The 20,709-nt window shown below is 39.8% G+C and overlaps 1 protein-coding gene across 1 annotated transcript in view; it reads right to left on the minus strand.

Annotated features, from left to right (window-relative positions):
* Positions 1 to 426: 426 nt before the first annotated feature.
* Positions 427 to 20,709, minus strand: part of LOC131248674 (mediator of RNA polymerase II transcription subunit 15a-like) — an 83,595-nt gene continuing 63,312 nt past the window's right edge. The window contains exons 7-12 of the mRNA XM_058249060.1: positions 17,726 to 17,800; positions 15,409 to 16,740; positions 3,548 to 3,892; positions 1,981 to 2,172; positions 1,811 to 1,899; positions 427 to 978 (exon numbers count right to left, since the gene is read on the minus strand). Of these exons, the coding sequence (XP_058105043.1) occupies positions 774 to 978; positions 1,811 to 1,899; positions 1,981 to 2,172; positions 3,548 to 3,892; positions 15,409 to 16,740; positions 17,726 to 17,800 (2,238 nt within the window). The 3' untranslated portion in view covers positions 427 to 773. The remainder of the gene's footprint in view (positions 979 to 1,810; positions 1,900 to 1,980; positions 2,173 to 3,547; positions 3,893 to 15,408; positions 16,741 to 17,725; positions 17,801 to 20,709) is intronic.

A 20,709-nucleotide genomic window follows, 5' to 3' on the forward strand; every position in this document is an offset into this window, starting at 1 on the left:
ACCAACGTTATTGGTATCGCTGAGCTGGAGATAAAGATAATATCAGAGATATTTCAATAATATCAAAGATAATTCGAACACTGACTGCAATAACACCATCCTCGAACACTGACTGCAATAACACCATCCTCGAAGTAGCATTTCCTTAAATCGCATAGAAGTATAACTAGAGCAGTCCACTGCAATAACACCGTCCTCTTAAACCTTCATTTCAAACGATGCTGATATCATGCCAAATGCAAGAGAGGTTTGCTAAGGAAATGCAAGGAAGTGGATTTCCTTATTTAATTGTATTTTTCGCAATATGTGCAAATTTGCAATAATGATGATTTTACTTGCTATTACATAGGTAATTCTCAATATAAACAGGACCTAAGTGTTTGTTTGTAATTCTGACCTAAAATGGCGCTGCCCACACTTTGTTAATTACCCCTTAAAAAAATTAAACAAATTGCAATTTAATTCAATCGAGCATCCAAACACACCCCAAATCTCACCGCCGTCTGCCTGACCTGAAGCCAAACATGAGCTAGAAAAGAGAAGTTCCAACGACTAACTGTGCAGAGTAAATGGAAAAGTATACACACACACACGCGCGCGTCTAGATCAGCGTTAAGCTTTACAGAAGGGAGGCTTTAAACCCCTTGCATGACAGCAGACACATTCAACAGTGCCATACGAACCCGAAACAGCTCCGTTTTCTGAGTAGGAACAGAATATAATAGATACAATACCACCCGGGGACATCAATTCTCATACCGGCAATGCTGTGATCAAGCACTGATGCAATTCTCCCACGTCCCATACCTAGAGCTGAAGCTGCCTCCTCCACTCTCTTGTGCATATTCAGCTATCACCTTGCGGGCACAAACATCCCAAGTCCTAGCCATCTCCGCCAGTGATATGGGCTGTGAAATGCCACGGAGGTAGATATTGAGCCTAGATTTCGCCTTTGCCGACAGATCCTCAAGCTCCTTTCTGTCCATGGATGATTAGAACGAATAAAATGTCAGAAACGACACTGATGGTTGATTGAGGTTTTATAAAAAGCTTGATAGAGAGAAACATCATTTTGCAATGTTAAAGGCGGGACCCATGTTTCAGTAACCTAGGCAGTTTGATCCAGACCATGGGTTGAGCACAGTAAGGGCGGCAATGGGTCGGGCTGGGCTAGGCTAGTCCTGGGCCTGACTGGACACTTACACCCCGAGCTTAGATCAGTAGGCCCTAGCCTGAGCCTGAAAAATTGGTAGGCCGGGGCCCAGCCCAGAAATTTGAAAAAAAATAAAATCCCATTTACCACTTGAATGCTCCTAATCTATCCATTGATCAAGTGCGCCCCACATGCACAAAGAGAGACATTTTAGAGGAATGAAACCAACGTCTATATTCAAGACAGATGGCTTGGTATATTTGTAGGATATATAGAGTCAGTCAGGCCTAGCTGGGCCAGGCTGTGACGGGCTAAACTGATTTCAGCCCGAGCCCAACTTGAAAATTGATCGGGCTATATGCATTCGAGACCCAAGCATGGCCCACAGGCCAAACCCAGGTCAGGCAACTACCTAGCCCATTGCAACCTACAAGCATATGCCCTAAGATCACCCTAATCAGATGATCTTGGGAGCTGATTGGAATAGTCAGGTCATCCAATTTGGGAGATTTTCTGGTTATTTCCCATCACCCATGGGACCTAACCATATGAATGATTTGGACCACCAAATGTACATTCATTGGGATAAACAAAAGCTCGATTGAGCATTGAATATTTCCTCATAAGAAAAACATGAACGCTTGAATACATATGTACCTTGGTTCGATAGGCAACTTGTCTAAAAGTATAGGGGAGCAATTTGGATAATTGACGGGAACCAGCAGTCGCAAGGGCGAGATGGGAGACTGCATAACCGAAATACAGAATCAAATCAATCAGTACAGGAAGGGGCATAGAGAGAGCTGACGGGTGTTGCAAAAGCTCACCATCTGTGCTGAATCATACTGCGACTTCAGGTTTGAACAGAGAGCCACAGCACAGAAGGAGCACTTGACAACAGTCCCTTCGCCTTCAGCGGCAGCTGCATTTGAATCAACGTCCTTGTCACAGATCTCCACCACAGTATCAATTAACCGCTGGTTTATCACCCTGATCTCTTCCAATAGTGCATGGTTGACCTGGCAAGGTTGACAGATAAAAGCAACAACATCAGCAGGTTGGGGCAACAGTCGGGAGTTTATTGGATCTGGGCCCAACTTTTGATCTGTGCCCAGGTCGGGCCTGTTCCGATTTACTATTTTGCAAAGCCCCTGGCCCAGTCCATTGCCAGCTCTATCAGCATTCATAGTTATTCTCTATGCCTTCAGGTTTAAGATAATATCATCAGACCCTAAATTTTCTGTAGAGAAGCATTAATGCCTCTACACTATATGAATCTGAAAGTTAATCAAGTAATGCTTGATTTAAATAAAAATTAAAAAAAAAAGAAAAAGATATGGCGTTTTCCTGATCAACCCAGATGTTTTTTTTTTTTTTTTAATGACGTGTCCCTGCCCCTTATTAAGGCAAGACTATTCCCAAATGTTACAGACAATTCTTTAAATATCAATAGTATCAGCCAATATATATCGATTTCGCATGTGGCCTATACAATGTATGGAGCAAGTTATTAAATTCCCCTGTATCACACAAATATTGCAATGTATCACCAATAAATTGTGATAAAATTCCCCTGCATTGCCGATACATGCAATACATTGCGATATATTGGCAATACTTTGCGATACATTCTCTCACCAGAAATTTGAAAAAAAAAAATAAAAAAAAAAATCACAAAAAGCCCAATAAAAATTCATTTTCTCCCAAATTTGCTTGGGGAATCTATTTCATAACTGTATAGTATGATTTATGAATTATATAAACTCAATTTGGATATACTTGCATCACTTTTGTTCAACAGTGCATAACTTAGGACCCCTATATGAGGAAACTTGTGCATACTCATTTCTTGTGATCTTTCGAGTCCAAAGTGTGTAATCATGTCTCTTTCAACTTATCCTGAAGTTCTGTTGAAAAATTCCATCATTTCCCGATGTTCCCCTCAAACAGTGATACGTTCCCTAGTACATGCGATATTTCTCAAATGATACCGATATGTTTCCGTATCCCAAGGGCACGAGATGTGCATCAAATTGACATGTAAATCAGTGGTTTCAGAAGGGGGGCACCTTTCATTAGGCAACCTAAGCTGTCAATGTAGTGGAATGCCCCAATATATTCCCCACAATATCAAGTTGTCGAATGAAAATGGATAACTTGAACCAACAGCATGCATTTAATGGGAACCAGTCAGAAGGCCAGGATCCTCCAATGAGGGAAATTTTGGGGGTTATCTCCAACCCACTGCAGGGTCCACCAAATAAACAGTTCAAATCACCAGAACATGTGCTTGAAAATTTGCTGGTTGACCAAACACTGGGTTCTATATTATATATTTCCTCCGAATCCAAATAGATTCAGTATTATATAGAAATGCAGTAGTCCATATCATACCTCAACTCTGTGCCTCTTGATTTTAGACGTTGCAGTTGACTCTAACTCGGACGTGTCTAAACTGTTTAGCCTCTTGAAACTATCATTTACACTACCAGCTGATGGCACAGTATTCAAGGGCATGGCACTGATGTGGCGCCTTATTTTTTTAGTCGTGGCACCCCCATCTTGTGATATGAAGTCTCTCGCTTGCAAACGGCACTTTGTCATGGCCACCAAATCTTCGCCAACAGCAGCTCTAGATCTATTACCAGGTGCAGATCCTGCTACCCTATCAATCATACTGACCACGGAGCCAATATCGCTGACAGAGGAAGTAAATGCTTCAGGTGACACTGATTGGACCTGAAACATTGAAAAATCATTAGGGTTTCTACATTTATTCCTTAGAGAAAATATACAGTGTAATGCATGCAAAACTTGAGTAACAATTAGCCCAAAAGCTAAGTTTCTCACTTGCCTGAGATGGATGAGGCCTTCGTGGCATGCATGCCAAGAAGGCACGTGTAAAGTGAAATCTAGGGCATTCATCAGTAGGGCAGGCACATTGTGAACCCTAGGCCAAAACTTAGGTAGACCATGTGTATATTGAATACGAACCCATTGGTTTTCTTTAACTGTAGATTTTCCTTATATAAGTGTGGTCCACCTTTTTGGGACAGGGCATGCTTATGTGCACTCTACCAATGGACATACCAGATGCAGAATTGTGTGACATGTTAAAGCTTGTGACACAACACACCCTGTCCATCTCAAGAAAGTATACAAGCATACCTAGCATTTTTCTATCCAGAATTGCAAGAGGAATTTGCATAAACAAATATTAGGAATTGATGACTTCTAGCCATGGTCATAGAATTTATAGCATAGAACTTTCTCCTCACAACTATTGACTGATTGGCTGTGCATGTGGAGCTTCTATGGGTTGGATAGACTCGTTGTGAGGAAAAAAAAAAACCAACCATTATAACTGATTACTGCAACTTCACAAACATATAACATAAGAAAAACCCTGAAGAGAGCTTATTGGGATTTTGGATGCATATTGACATAGGTAAGCTGATTCCCTTGGTTGAATATTTAGATTCAGTTTTCCATGAACATTAACAAAAAGGTTCCTTGTACAAGACCGGCTAAATAAGAGAGAAATCTATGAATATCTGCCCCCCACCACATTTTCCCACCCCCAAATTTTGCTGGTTCTGTTGCCAAGACTTTTAGGTCATAAGAAGAGTAGCAGCACCAGAAATTCTGTATTGACATATCAAACCTTCCATTATTATTAATTTCCATCCATTCCAAATAGTGAGAAATGCTCCAGTGCTCTTAGAGCACTATAACTTATAGTGCTCCTTGTTGAACTGGGACACTTAGTCCAATCCGTTGATCTAAACTGTTCATAAGGTCCAAAACATTTCATGGGTTACCATGGTAACATCACACTCATCTGGCAAATATTAACCATTTGATCAATGGACTTTAATATGGACAATCAAGATCCTTTGCACAAAATTGGACCAATCAACAATTTTACCCACCTATTTGCTAGAAACAATCATGGATTGCTTTGGATTAAACAAACACTTCTATTAGGCAATCGTGACAATCCCATCCATTGCTTGAAAAAGGATGGCTATAGAAAAAAAGGCCAAACAAGGATGGAATGGACTTTTCGGATCAGTGCAATTTTTGTGTGATAACCATTTGATCAATGGACTTTAAATATGTACAATCAAGATCATTTGCACAAAAACTTCCAAACAACTATTTGACCCATCTATTTGCTAGGGACCATCATGGATTGCTTATGATTTGTTGAAACATATTCAAGTGAGAAGCATGCAAAGTTGAATAGACTATAGAGTGCAGTTGAATAAAAGGCAAAATCGCGAAGAATAGACTGTAGAGTGCAGTTGAATAAAAGACAAAATCGCGAACTATCTGTTATTGGGCCCTTGCACACACACTGTACACGGATTCTCTCTATATAAAACAGAGAGTGAATCACTGCTACTGATCATTCTACTGGCCCACATTTCCATCAGCGTCTGTGTCATTCGGTTGTGGAGTGCTGCTGCTCCATTGATGTTTTTGCTGTTGCTATTCCTGCTGTGGCTGCTACTGCTATTTGCGATTGATCATTAGCTGCTCGATCTTTACCAGAAATCCTGTCACCATCATCTGCAATCTGCAATCTACAACCAGCATCATGCTGCGGGGATGCTGATCAATGATCTGTGGACAACATAGTTGGGTCACTATCAATTGTTCTTTTGTGCTTGGTGATCATTGTTTTTTATTGTTGAGATCTGCTAGTATTTTGGATCGCCGTGCTGCTTGCAGTCATGGTGTCTGGACATTGATCACTGTGGGCCTAGTACTACTTTCTTTCAGCCTTCATGAAAGCTGTTTCAGTTTGTTGCCAATTGTATCGTCTCTACTACTGTTGTTTCTGATCAACGTGTTCTGTTTTTTGGCACATATTGCTGAACTAACGTCAGTTCAAGTATTTGTGGCCCACCTCGGCCAGTTTTGATGTTTGAAGTTGTTGAGGTTGTAGCTGTTGTTTGGCACTGTTTGAGGTGTGGTGCTGTAGATTAGTGGTGTTGTGATGTCAAAATTTTGGCCATTCATTTGGCCAAAAGAACTGCTGTCACGATCGTTACTGTACTTAATGTCACCCATGATTGGTCACCACAAAGTCTCCATGAAAAATATATGGGCAGGCTCCTCAACTTCTCCTGCCACCTCAGGGACTGCTCTTGTTGCCTCATATAGATTGTCACCTTGGGTAATCAACTCAAGGGCCACCGACCATAAAACAGGTAGTGTTTTCAGGAAGTGATATATCACCGATATATCAATATATTGGTCATCCCAGCTGGGCAATACGAAACCCAGCTTTAATATCCATTTTTCATGATATCGTGCAATATATTGCACAATATCGTGATATCGTGCAATATATCTGCTCCCCCTTAACAAATTCTTAATGTATCGTGCAATATATCAATATTGAGTATGCTATCGAAAGGGATAAAAGGAAATCGACATTGTTTTGTCGAGAAAATCCTCAAATTTTCACAAAACTCGACCAAAAAAAAAAAAAAAACTTCTTAGTACTTTATAAGGTGATTTCAACTAGTTCACTCTACTTTGTTGGAAAAAAATCTTCGAAATTTCTCTAAAATCGTGATTGGAAGCTTCTTGGAGCTGGATTCTAAAAGGCATGCATTTTTTTATTTTTGAGTTTTTTTATTTTTTTATTTTTATTTTTATTTATTTATTATTATTATTTTGTAAATAGTGTCAAATGGTAAAAATCCATGACTCTTTATATTTTGCATGAAAAATTATGGATTTGGAGCTTCAATTTCGAAATTTGGAGGAGATATGCCAAGTTGCGGAAATTTGGACAAAAATCGATTTTTTTTTTTCCAATTTTTTCAAATCGGTTGCAATTTTAGTATCCAAACACGAAGTCAATCATATATATAACCTGATCTACAAATTTTGTGCAATTTGGGGAATTTTTCGGAAAAAAAAAGTATTTTTTAATTAAAAAATATGTTATTTTTTTTTTCAAAATCTCCAAGTATATTTCTAGTTTTTTACTTCTTTTGCTTTTGAATGTAATGTTTGTCTTTCCATACCTATCTTCTAAGTTCTAACATTTATATATCTTATGAATTAACGTTGAAAATAATTGCATCGATTAGAAAGCGCATAGATTAGGACCCCATACAAAGGAAACCTACTATGTGCATTTTTTTTTGTGATTTTTTTTTTTTAAATTTTTTTTTTGTGTTTTTTTTTTTTTTTAAATTTAATTTTACGTGTGTATTGGTGTTTTTTTTTTAACAATCATATCATTGAAAAATTCGACCAAATTTCCCTTCAACACCGATAAATTATGCGATACAATCGATATATCCCTTGCGATGACCAATATGTATCTGTATCCCAAAGGGTGCGATACATTAAGCGATAATATGGAAAACATTAATGATAGGTTCTTCATCCCTCCTCTCAATACGTCCATTTCTTGTTCCCCGGTTTCCCCGGCGAATGGATCTTTGTTAAAAGTTATTGGTCAAGGAGTCACCTCACCCAGTATTCATATTACTTTATCATCGGTTTTATATATACCTGAGTTTCCTCTTAGCCTACTATTTGTGTGTAAACTTACTAACACATTGAACTGCTCTGTCACCTTTTATCCTTCTCATTGCGCGTTCTAGAATCTCAAGACAAAGGAGATAATTAGTAGAGGGCATGAATTGCATGGATTTGGAACCTCGCATCATTGCAACTGCTCTTAGTGTCAGTGCCACTCCATTACAGTGGCATGCCTGATTTGGAAACCTCTCATCGGACTCCTTGAAAACTCTTCTTCTTTCTTTATCATCTATTTTTTTGATCAAATGTGAACATGTCAATTAGCTAAATGCACCATAACAATCTTTTTGTCACATCTTAATAAGAAGAGTCTATCTCCATTTGAGTTAGTTCATAATGACGTATGGGGTTTGATTAGAATACCTAGTTTCATAATTTCAAGTATTTGGTTACGTTTGTCGATCATTATTCAAGAAATATGTAGGTATTTATAATGAAGGATCGGTTGAAGTATTTAACATTAAAAAAAAAAAAATCGATCTGAGATTCATATACAATTTCACAATGAAATCAAATGCCTCAGGTCCAATAATATATTTGAGTATCTCTTGACCTACTTCCAAGAGTTTCCAACTTCTGCTAGCATTACCCATCAGACATCCTATCTCTATATTCCACACAAAAATTGGATTGTTGAAAGCAAGAATCAATACTTGCTTGAAGTGAGACAGACCCTTCTTTTCATATGCTTGTGGCTAAACGTTTTTGGAGCTTTGTCATATTTACAACATATCATCTTATCAACTGGATGCCCTCCTCCTCCTTCATGGAAAAACTCTCCTTTCCATGTTAATTTTCGAAGCCCTTTACCCATATGGGTGTTTGCTTACACTATGTTTGTCCACACACTACATCCTGGTTTTGATAAACTTGATGCACGTGCAATGAAATGTGCTTTCTTGGGATACTCTCGCACTCAGAAAAGTTCCAAGTGCTTCGACGCACCACGCAATCGAATACTGGTTAGTGCAAATGTAACATTCTTTGAGGATACGTCGTTCTCCTAGCCAGAGAGAGAAATTACACTCAAGGGGAGATCTCTCTTCCATTCCCTATCCTTCCGTTCTCCAACACAGACCATCCCATGTCATCTGAATGAACAGGTTTCCTATCAGGACCACTACTAGGGTCCCTTCCCCACTATTGCCCCCTGTGGGAATCCGAGCTGTCTCAGTCTTAGTGTGGCTGATCATCCGAAAAGACAACCTCAAACGGTCCTGGGGTTCACCAATTGGTTGGTTTTTTTGGAGAACAAATGAACGCACACTTACCCAAAAACTCCACTAGAGTTGGGAGATAATAGGTAGGAACATAAACTAAAACATTATGGAGTTACAAAGTGTAAGGTCTGACCCGAGTGCATGTGTTTGCATTTCGTTTCTTTTGGTCCCGCGGTCCTACCAGTCGAATCCCGGCGACCCGCGACGCTCGGATAGTGTTTGCGGTCATCCTTAAGTCTGGTCACGTTGACCAGACCTGGATCGACCCGAAACCTATGCCATCTTGTCCGTATCATCGTTGCGCTTCCGATGACGCGTCCCCGTGCGTCCATCCGATATGTAGATCATAAGTTGTAGGCATTTCATTTCTAGCCCTTTGATCATGATCATGTGGCCCACCTAGTGTGGAAAGCACGTTTTCCAAGGTGGCTCATCCCATTTACACAATTTTCAACCAGCACCACACACACTACCTAGAGTTCCATCTCCCACACTACTCACACCACCAACACCACCAATCCCTACCCTATAGCCCTCCTTTTTTGCTAGCTCATGATTTGTTTCTCTACCCCATACACCTCTTTCCTAGAGAAAAATCATGGCCTTTTCATCCCTAGGCCTTATAACCCATCATTTCCTTACACTTCCATCATTTCTTCTCTACAACTCTCCTTTCTCTTTTTTCTCTTTCATTTCATTCCTCTTTCCTATTGCAAGATGTGGGACGTCCATACCTTCTTCCATTTTCCAGCAATCCTTCTCTCTTCTCTCTCCCAATCCCACCCTCTAATCCTCATCACCACCATTAGAAGCCTTCATTTGGAGCTTGGGAGCTAGCCCTTGAAGTTTGGAGGAAGATCTTGAAGGTGGGTGATGTATATGGAGCTTCTTCCTTCTTTTCTTCTTGCATTTCCTTTCTAGAACATTTGGTAGTATGCAGTACCCACCAATCAATGGTAGAGGTCCTATATCACTCCATGATGAGAGGCCAAAGGCCTATTTCATGCATGCATGTTTCCACGGTGGGCCATTCTCCATGGACCCACCATGATGGATTTCTTTGATTTAGGATCTTGTTTGGTCATCTAGACCATAACATGCATGTTAGGGATAGCATTAGCAACTTCTTTGGATTGTAAGATCATATGCATACATGATCTATGAAGGATGTATGTGTGATTGTAATGGTGGAGGATTCATAGTACCGGAATCCTCCCCTATGGCCATTGATTTCTCTCTCTCTCTCTCTCTCTATTTCTTTTTTCTATTTTTCTCTTGATGATTAGTGGCCCACTGATGTGCCATAAACATCCCAGACCCTCAGATTTTTGGGACGTCCAGGCCCACTAGGTTGGACGTCCCTATGCATGTTGCATGCATGGGATGGATGACTCCAAATGCTTGATTTTCTTGGAGATCTTTGATTGGGAATGGGTCTGGAATTTTTGTGGTCCATCTAGGTGGACCCCACTTGTATTATTTGAGCATTAATCCCCTTGGATATTTTTCTATGGGCTGGAAATGGACAGCATATGTTGCTGTCCAAATTTCAGACCCATTGGATATATGATTTTGGGCATTGTTTTAGGCCTGTTGGCAAGGCTTTTCTCCCTAATTTCTTTTAGGGTTTTCTGAGGTGTGGACCCCACCTTGATGTAGGATGGAGCCCACCTATCCCTGATTTGAAACCCATGGAGTGGGCCCAAGAGGCCTGGACGTCCCAAAAATCTGAGGGTTTGGGACGTTTGTGGCAAATCAGTAGGCCACCAATCATCAGGAGAAAAATAGAGAAAAGAAATAGAGAGAAAGAAAGAAAGAGGGAGAAAAATCAACGGCCATAGGGGAGGATTCCAGTACTATGAATCCTCCACCATTACAATCACATATACATCCTTCATAGATCATGCATGCATGTGATCTTACAATCCAAAGAAATTGCTAATGCTATCCTTAACATGTATGCTATGGTCTAGATGACCAAACAAGATCCTAAATTAAAGAAATCCATCATGGTGGGTCCATGGAGAATGACCCACCATGGAAACGTGCATGCATGAAATAGGCCTTTGGCCTCTCATCATGGAGTGATGTAGGACCTCCACCATTGATTGGTGGGTATTACATACTACCAAATGTTTTAGAAAGGAAATGCGAGAAGAAAAGAAGGAAGAAGCTCCATATACATCACCCACCTTCAAGATCTTCCTCCAAACTTCAAGGGTTAGCTCCTAAGCTCCAAAGGAAGGCTTCTAATGGTGGTGATGAGGATTAGAGGGTGGGATTGGAGAGAGAAGAGAGAAGAATTGCTGAAAAATGGAAGAAGGTGTGGACGTCCCACCTCTTGTAATGGGAAAAGAGAGGAATGAAATGAAAGAGAGAAGAGAAAGGAGAGTTGTAGAGAAGAAATGATGGAAGTGTAAGGAAATGATGGGTTGTAAGGCCTAGGAAAGAAAAGGCCATGATTTTTCTCTAGGAAAGAGGTGTATGGGGTAGAGAAACAAATCATGGGCTAGCAAAAAAGGAGGGCTATATGGGGGCTATAGGGTAGGGATGGGTGGTGTTGGTGGTGTGGGTAGTGTGGGAGATGGAACTCTAGGTAGTGTGTGTGATGTTGGTTGAAAATTGTGCAAATGGGATGGGCCACCTTGGAAAACGTGCTCTCCACACTAAGTGAGCCACATGATCATGATTAAATGACTAGAAATGCAATGCCTACAACTTATGATCTACATATCGGATGGACGCACGGGACGCGTCATCGGAAGCGTAACGACAATACGGACAAGATGGCATAGGTTTCGGGTCGATCCGGGTCGGGTCAACGTGACCGGACTTAAGGATGGCCGTAAACGCTCTTCGAGGATCGCGGGTCGCCGGGATTCGACTGGTAGGACTGCGGGACTAAAAGAAACGAAATGCATACACACACACACGCACTCGGGTCGGGCCTTACATAAAGATAGTTATTGTTGTTCCTACATCCCATCATGAGATATTAACTCACCCTAGGTGGTGAAAAGCTATGAAAGAAATTGCCGCAAGCACCGGATTAGTACTTGTAAATTGGTCCATTTCTCTCATGGTAAATGTTCAGTCAGTTGTTGCCAAGTTCTCCATCAAATACTTGCCTTATGGCTCGATCGAACATCTGCAAACTCGATTGGTGGGGCAAGCGTATACTTAAACGCCAGGCTTGGACTACGAAGAAATGTTTTCTCTAGTTCCTAAAATCAACTATGTACAAGTCTTGTTATCTGTTGCAACAAACAGATCACGGCCTCTTTATCAACTGGATATCAAGAACACTTTCCCGAATGGCGATCTCACAAAGGAAGTGTACATGGAGCAACCCCTTAGGTTTGTTACTCGGGGGGAGAACAAGAAAGTTTGTAAACTCAAGAAAGCCATCTATCGGCTAAAGCAATCTCTAAGGGCATAGTTCAAGAAGTTTAGCTGAGTTCTAGTGAAATTTGGATTTCACAGATGTCACGTGGACCACTCCATGTTTGTGAATCAAATGTCCAATGGAATTGTGGCATTGGTTGTCTATGTAGATAATATAATCATCACAAGAAGTGATGAAGATGGTATAACTGAAGTCAAGCAATATATCAAGGACCAATTCCAAACCAAGGATCTTGGCGTCCTGGTATTTCCTAGGAATTGAAGTAGCTCGGTCAATTGCAGGGATAAAATTGTCCTATGGGAACTATGTCTTGGACATATTAAAAGAAATTGGGCTCTTCGGGTGTAAACCATATGCAGTGTTTTAAATAGCGTGTAGCGAATAGTGTGGCATTTGGCCCCCTATAGCACGTAGCATAAGCTACACATTCCTTAATATTTTTTAATTAAAATAATAGAAAATATGATAAAATTTACAAAATGCACAATTTCTATGAGTTCTTGATTACAAATCTGGATCATCAACCACATATTTCAATTCAAAATCTCTCTCTCTCTCTCTCTCTCTCTCTCTCTGCCTTTAAACATCTCTAAGCGTGACCTCTTTTTTTTTTTTTTTTTCATTTATTGAAATATGACAAATTCATGATATAGACCACAATTTGGATGGTACAGATTGATCTAAGTGTTTTATCCATGACATGGACCACAATTTGGATGGTCCATATTAGTTTAATGTAGTGCCACATGTCATAGGTTTAAGTCATCACCATTTTAAAATAGGTGTTAAACTAACATAGAAAAAACACTTTAAAAATGAGATTTCAGGTAGCTTACACTACCCACTACACCATGCTACATGTAGCGTATGGTACATACACTGTAGCCTATGCTACATACCTTATAGCTTGCACTACCAAGGAGTTACGCTACTTGCATATGTTACGTAGCATTTTCTATATGCTATGCTACAGTGCTACTGAAAACACTGACCATATGACACTCCAATGGATCTGAACAACAAGCTTTCTGACGATTAAGGAGAACTTTTTGAAGACCAAGAAAGATACAAAAGATTGATTGGAAAACTTAATTATTTGACTACTAAATGACCAAATATCTCGTTTGCTATTGGAGTGGTGAGTAGGGTCATGCACTAGCCCAAGGTCCAGCACTGGAAAGCCATCATCTGTATCCTTTGATACCTAAAAAGAACTCCTGGACAAGGTTTTCTCTATAGATCCCATGGACATCTCAAAATCCAATCATATGCATATGTTGATTAGGGAGGCTCCATTACAGACAAGAAATCCACGTATAGAGACTATACCTTCGTTTGGGAAAACTTGGTAACCTGGAAAAGCAAGAAATAGACAGTTATCGCTAGGTCAAGTGCCAAAGTAGAGTACAAGGCCATGGGTCATTTTATTTGTGAGCTATTGTGGACACGATCACTTCTACAAGAAATTTAACTCTTCAAAGGAGAACTGATGATTCTATATTGTGACAATCAAGCAACTTCGCACATAGCCAATAATCTGGTTTTCCATGATCGGACGAAACACACAGATGTGGACTGCCACTTCATCGAAGAGAAGATAGCATTTAAACAAGATCCCACCCAATATGTTCCATCCAAGGCCCAGTTAGGTGACATATTTTACCAAGTTTCCACCACGCGCACAAGGATTGTTCATTAGTAATAAGCTGGGCATGTTTGACATTATGCTCTAGCTAGAGTATTAAAACATATTCAAGTGAGAAGCATGCAAAGTTGAATAGAGTTGAATAGAATGTAGAGTGCAGTTGAATGGAAGGAAAAAAATTGTAAACTGTGTTATTGGGCCCAACCCACGTATTGGGTCCTTGCACATGCATTGTACAAGGATTCTCTCTAAATAAAAGAGGGGTCCCCCCCCCCCCCTCTCTCTCTCTCTCTCTCACATCATCCCATCCATTTCAAGGATGGAATGGACTTCTGATCAGTGCAATTTTTGCATGGTAGCCTATGAAATGTGTTCTGAACTTAATGGACAGTCAAATTGATCGATTGGACTGTCGAGGTGAGTTAATGCAACTAGGAGCACTATAACTGTTATAGTGCCCAGTGAACACTTAGCATTTCTCTTCAACCAGTAATTGGCAATACATATTTCTAAAAGAAAGTGAAGCAGGCCAAAAGATCCAGGCAAGGCTTCTAACATGTGAAAAAATTGAGAAAATCTTGGGTTCCAAAGTGAAGAATGTGACTGCCAGTGACATCCCCCAGAAATTGAAAATTGCCAAAAGAAAGGAAACAAAAACATAAAATCAATGTTGGTTAATACTTAGTAGAGTTCAAACCAGGTCAATCAGAGGCTGTAAATGGACTGATAAGGTCAGTGTTGGTTTCAGTAATCCAATAGCAGAAGCATTTCGCTTCAATAGCCAATGGGTAATACACATCCACTATAGAACATGGAGCAGGCCAGCTGATGCAAGCAAGGCTTGTAACATGAGAAAGGTAAGAAAATGATAGGTTTGAAGGCAAGAGCTATGACGGACAGCGACATACGTCAGAAATTGAAAATCTCCAAAAGAGAAGGAAAACAAAAAAACAAAAACAAAGAATAAGAAAGAATCATGTTGGTTGATAGAGCTCAAACAATGGCTGCAAATGGGCAGATGAGGTGCCAAAGAGAGGCCAGGGTGGAATCCTGGAAATTTTGGATTGGGTAATGTCAAAACCATGATAATGACACCAAAGGCTGTGCAGAGTAGATGCCATCAAGGGTCAGCAGCAGAATATGTAGAGTGGAAGTCTATGAATCTGATGGCCTTTTTATTGATGGAGCATAAGGAAACAACTCATTTCCCTTCTCCCTAACTTGCTTTTTGAATGATACCTACTATTTCCCTAAAAATTAATATCCGCGATAAAGACTTTGAAACTTTGATCTAAGGTATCCTGCACAAGGATACTGAGACTTTGAAACTTCACCCAATGCACCCTTATGTACCAGAAATCTACCATATAGAACCAAAGATTGGAATGCAAATTAAAGAAAATCGACTAACCACTTTAATTAAGCGCTCCAAGGGCCGCTCTACTGTACTTGATTTGCCACCCTGATTACCATCTGGACTAGTAAAATCTTGGAGGAAGAGAGACGGCGACATCCCAGACGTCAAAAGATTCCCAGCCTTTGAGTTTGAGGAAATACCAGATAAAGGTTTCTCAGGGTCCAGTGGTATAGGAGAGGAGGATAAGGGAGTCGAAGGAGAATGAACAACGAAGGGGGAGGTGGCAGATTGCAAAGGCGATGCAGCTTTCGGGAGAGATGGTAGAAGACTTTGCTGGTCAATCTGAGGTGACGAGTGCTGTGAAATTTGAGGGGACACGGACTGCAGTTGAGGAGAAGAAGTCGGAAATGGAGCACCAATCTTCAGCTGCTGCTGATATGCCAAGCGTTGCCCCACTGGTTGCTGCTGTGAAAACAGGTCCGGTCCTGCACCAGACCTCATCTTCGACTCGTTGGCTTCATTCATCTGATGAAGCTGGGGCATTTGGTGTGGCTGTAATTGTGCAGATTGCTGCTGCTTTTGTTGCTGGTGTAACTGCTGCATTAGTGGTTGCTGCTGCAATATCTGCTGCTTCTGCTGTTGTTGAATCAATTGCTGGAGCACATGGCGCGGTGGGTATTGCTGCTTCAATTGTTGTGGTTGCATAAGCTGCTGTTCTTGCTGCTGCTTCAGATGCTGCTGTTGGAGCACGGTAGAATTTGGTTCGATGTTAGGCTGTAATGGATTCACACCACCTTGTGACAATGTATTAATTTTAGCCTGCTGGGGTGGAACATGGACAGTATTCTGCTGCAAAGATCCCATGGTGTTCTGCTGCAGGGATCCCCTAATGTTCTGCTGCAGGGAGCCCATAGCCCCCTGCGTCAATGAATTGAGCCCACTTCCCAGTGCAGTCGAATCCAAACTAGAACCAGTCTGAAGAGCATTCATCATGTTCTGCTGGGTGGCATGCTGTAAGTTTGTCGTGGTAGTTGAATGCATAGATGCCACCGGACCTTGTGCGCGCATCGGCTGCATCTGGTTTACGAGATTGTCGTGCTGCTGCTGAGAATTTTGAGATTGTGGTTGCTGCGGGATTAAGAGTGATTGACCAACAGAGGGCTGAAGTTGTTGCTGTCCAGGCTGCTGTAAAGCAGGCTTCTTTATCCTGGAGCTGAGAACACCAACAATCTGCTTCTCGAAATGAGACAGTCTCTCTTTGTAAGCAGGTGAAATATTGCTCTTGGGCACCTGCAAGAATGCTATCAAGCGCTCTAACATGGCCTTGTACCATTTTAGTCTCTCGATTTGTTCCGACTGCTTCGGCTGCTGTATGGGAGCATCTAGCTGTCAAAAATAAAAGAATAAGAGATGAACAAGAAAAGATAGCAATGATCAGGAGGGGATGCAAGATTTCCCTGATATCAATGTTATACACGTAGGCCATCAACACCCAAGTGACAAAACATTCTTGTTGTCAATTTCACAGGACAGTAACTTCTCAGAAAGTTTCCATTTTGGGCATTTTCTCGGATATATTTGGGTAAATCATGTGTGAAATAAAGCATAAATGATATGAAACTATAGGAAATATCAAAGATAAATAACCGATAAAGATAATAATAAATTCTAAAAGATTATTATTACCAGGAAAAGATCACAAATATTGTGATTACATCGTGCTATTTATCAGTTTTAATGTTAACATCATTAACAGTAGGGATGTTTTCTCTGATATCCCTATACAGGATAACGAGATCGCCAAGACTCTTGCCAAAGCAAGAGTGATGAGAGGGTCACTAAAAATCAACTCGTTCTTGCCTCTTGACTGTTTCATTTTGTTATATATATGATCACCTGCGCACCTTCTTAGGTGAGAACTCGTGCGCAGTTTTGCACGTGTCATGGGCACAAAATCTGAATGGTCCATGTAGTGCAGCACCCCATGAAACCCCCAGGGGCCAACTTTTAGCCTGATCCAAAACTCTGGTGGGCCATAAAAAAAAGGAAACAATTTCCTCCCTTGATTTGCCTCTACCTTTGCTATGGCCCACCAGAGTTTTGGATCAGGCTAAAACTTGGGGCTTGGGGGTTTCATGGGGCGCCACATCACATGGACCATTCGGATTGTGCCCATGACATGTGTGCAAAGGCGCTCACAAGTTCTCACCTAAGAAGGTGCACAGGTGGTGTGTGTATATATCAATGAAGCAAGAATATCATGCTATTTTCCAAGAATATCCAATATTTATCATGATACACATCCCTCGACTTTAGCTGAGTTTGGTAGAATTTCTACTACAAATCACAACCCAGAGGAAAAGCTCAATACCTGCTGGAACCTCATAACTATCTTCTGGTACATTTCGTTCAGTTCTGGTAGATACAATTCCTTCATGGATTTAATCTGCAAATAAAAATCAACAAAATTATCAATCACAAAAGCTCCACATTTTAAGGTGCTACTAAGGAACTATGTACACCTTTAAAGTCCACAAGCATATGAAAATGTGTTGCCCTGCATTCACAAAATGGCTGACATCACCAACACAACAATCATTCAGAAAATGTGTTAACTATGTTTCATGAGTACTGCGTATTTGGTAACCCTATTGACTTTTGTTTTATTTTAACAATTTGCAATTTATGCACTATGCTAAATTACCTGAGTACAAGAACAGAGGAATCCTCTAGTAAGGCTTAAATTCTTAGGATGAGGTATGGAAAAAATGGTGACAACTCATGAATATAATGAAGAACACTGTCATATACAATCGCATATATCGATCAGACACTCCAGATCACCCGGTTTAGCATCCAACAGGTCCCATGAGCATGTGCCATTGGATAGGTGGTGTAGACCACATCCTGAGGATGTGGTTAACCAAAGAGGTAAAGTACCCCCACAAACAACACTAGAAAATTGCTATAAAATAAAGATAAGAAAACAACAATTCGATATAGAAATGGTTATACCAAGCCAATGTTGCTTTCAACATCATTACATTGAAAAGTTTTAGAGTAATTGTTGAAGCAATAAGTCAATTTGGACCTGGAGTATCATGAAGTGACAGAAACATGCCTCAAAGCAAATGTTGATTTTACTAGAAACGTTATCGTTGAATACAAAGAAGCATGCAAAATTTCTAGATGTACTTTAACGGCATGATGGATAAACCAATAGATCCGGTCGGACACTGATTAATTTTCTCGTTAATTGTATGGTTGGGATAATATTCTTGAAGTCCATGGATGCATCGGCCCATTTCCCTATGGTTGAATATTTGTTTAAATAGTTGGGGAAATAGGAGAAGAACACATTGTCCAAGTTATCATAGATAACACAAACTCCTATACATCCATTGGTCAAGCAACGCCATTTATTTTGAACTCCATGGCATGAGCGGCAACATTGCAAGGATTTAATGTTAGATGACATATGTAGGTTGAATATTAGGGCCTGTTTGGGACCGTGGATTTGAAACCCCCTAGATTTGGAACCCCCTGGATTTGAAATCCTCTTGTTGTGTTTGGCACCCTAGAGTGAGTATCAACTTTAATCCAAAAGTAGCTATTCATAGTATATTTGCAGGGGTTTGAATTTAATTACTAAATCAACTTTAATATCTCTAATTAGAGAACTAATGTAATTTTTGACACAATGGTTGTAATAAGCCCGCTGAAATATATACTTCACCAAAAATTGATGAAATTGCAAGTCTCGGATGGGCCACAAGCACAAGATCACGTCTGAGTGACTAACCAACGATTTTTAACCATTGATTTACATGGACAATGTTTGGACGGTGCTGATCATCATATTAAAGTAATTATAGTGATGCAATTGATAATCTAATTATTTTAGGATATCATTAGTGGGTCATGTGTCCAATAGATTAATAGTCTAGTGATACACATGTTACACATGCAACTATGGGAATGATTTTAGATGTAATCCAAAGTAACACCTTGGATTTGAAACCCCCAGTTACTTTATGGTGCCAAACAATCCAGGGGATTTGAAATCCCCTCAAATCCATGGTGCCAAACGACCCCTAAAGGTGATTGCTAGGGCTAGAAGAATCACTGTGTTTATGTATAAACATTCCATAACATAAGAAAACACATTGTTTGTAATTTTCTGTCTAGTTGTCACACAATTTACAATTAGCCTTTTTAACACTACAAAAATAATAATAATAATAATAAATAAATAAATAAATAATTTGGGCAAAAAGTTTGTAGTGTCAACTGATCAAAATAACAAGCCTTGGTCAAAGAAGACCAAAAGAAAGTTAGTTTAACAAATTATCTTTTCATAATCATTATGGGCACAAGTACTGAAGGCACAAAAATCTTCAGAACCCTTAGTAGGTGTGTTAAGATTGGTGGACAGTAATGAGATGCCAATAATGGGATACATATACGATGCAATCGAAATGGCTAAATCGAAAATTATGGAGCACTTTATTTGTAAATACATGATTATAGGCTTGTATTAAATATTATAGATAAAAGATAGGGTAGCCAAATATCATCTCCTTTGTATTTGACCGCCTACATTCTTAATTTGGCCCTATTCTTCAATTTCACCGATTAGAGTGAGGCAGAACGAAGCATATGGTAAGATTCCTTGATGTTTTAGAGAGAACGATTCTAGATAAAGATTAACAAGATTGGATTTTTGGACTTTTGAACTTCTACTTGAAGAATACAAGGATTTTCTAAAGAGACATAGTTATCAGGCATAGAACTTTGAAATTGTGAAGTACGAACATCTTAATGAGTTAAACTTAGTATAATTTCTTACAATCTGTAAAGTCTAACTTACTTTATGGGCTTGTTTGAATAGAAAATTATGACAGTATTGTAATATAAAAGCGCCATCATTACAATTTCACAACATTTCTTTAAACAAGTAATTTAGTGGTCACATGCATATGTAATGGGAGACAGGTAAAGGTATTTGTAATCAACTAATCATTACAATTTACCATACATGGCAGTAAAAATCTCCCATCTAAACATAAGAATCAATGTATTTTTCCAATTGATTTAACATCTCAACAATGTAAAATTATCATCATTGTACTTATGCCACCCCTATCTAGACACATGATTAAATTACATGTCAGCCAAGAGAAAAGTATTGTAATTTGTAATCATTGCACTTTTACAACTCATTATAGTTGTCATTCACTATCCAAACAAGCCTTAACCATTATTTGCATAGCTGACTAGTGGGGAATGCACGAAGTGGACCTGAAGTGGAAGGATCCAACACTAAAAAGTTGGCCATGAAAATTCTTGGCCTCA

This window comes from Magnolia sinica, chromosome 6, assembly GCF_029962835.1.
Source record: "Magnolia sinica isolate HGM2019 chromosome 6, MsV1, whole genome shotgun sequence".
NCBI classification, from domain to species: Eukaryota; Viridiplantae; Streptophyta; class Magnoliopsida; order Magnoliales; family Magnoliaceae; genus Magnolia; species Magnolia sinica.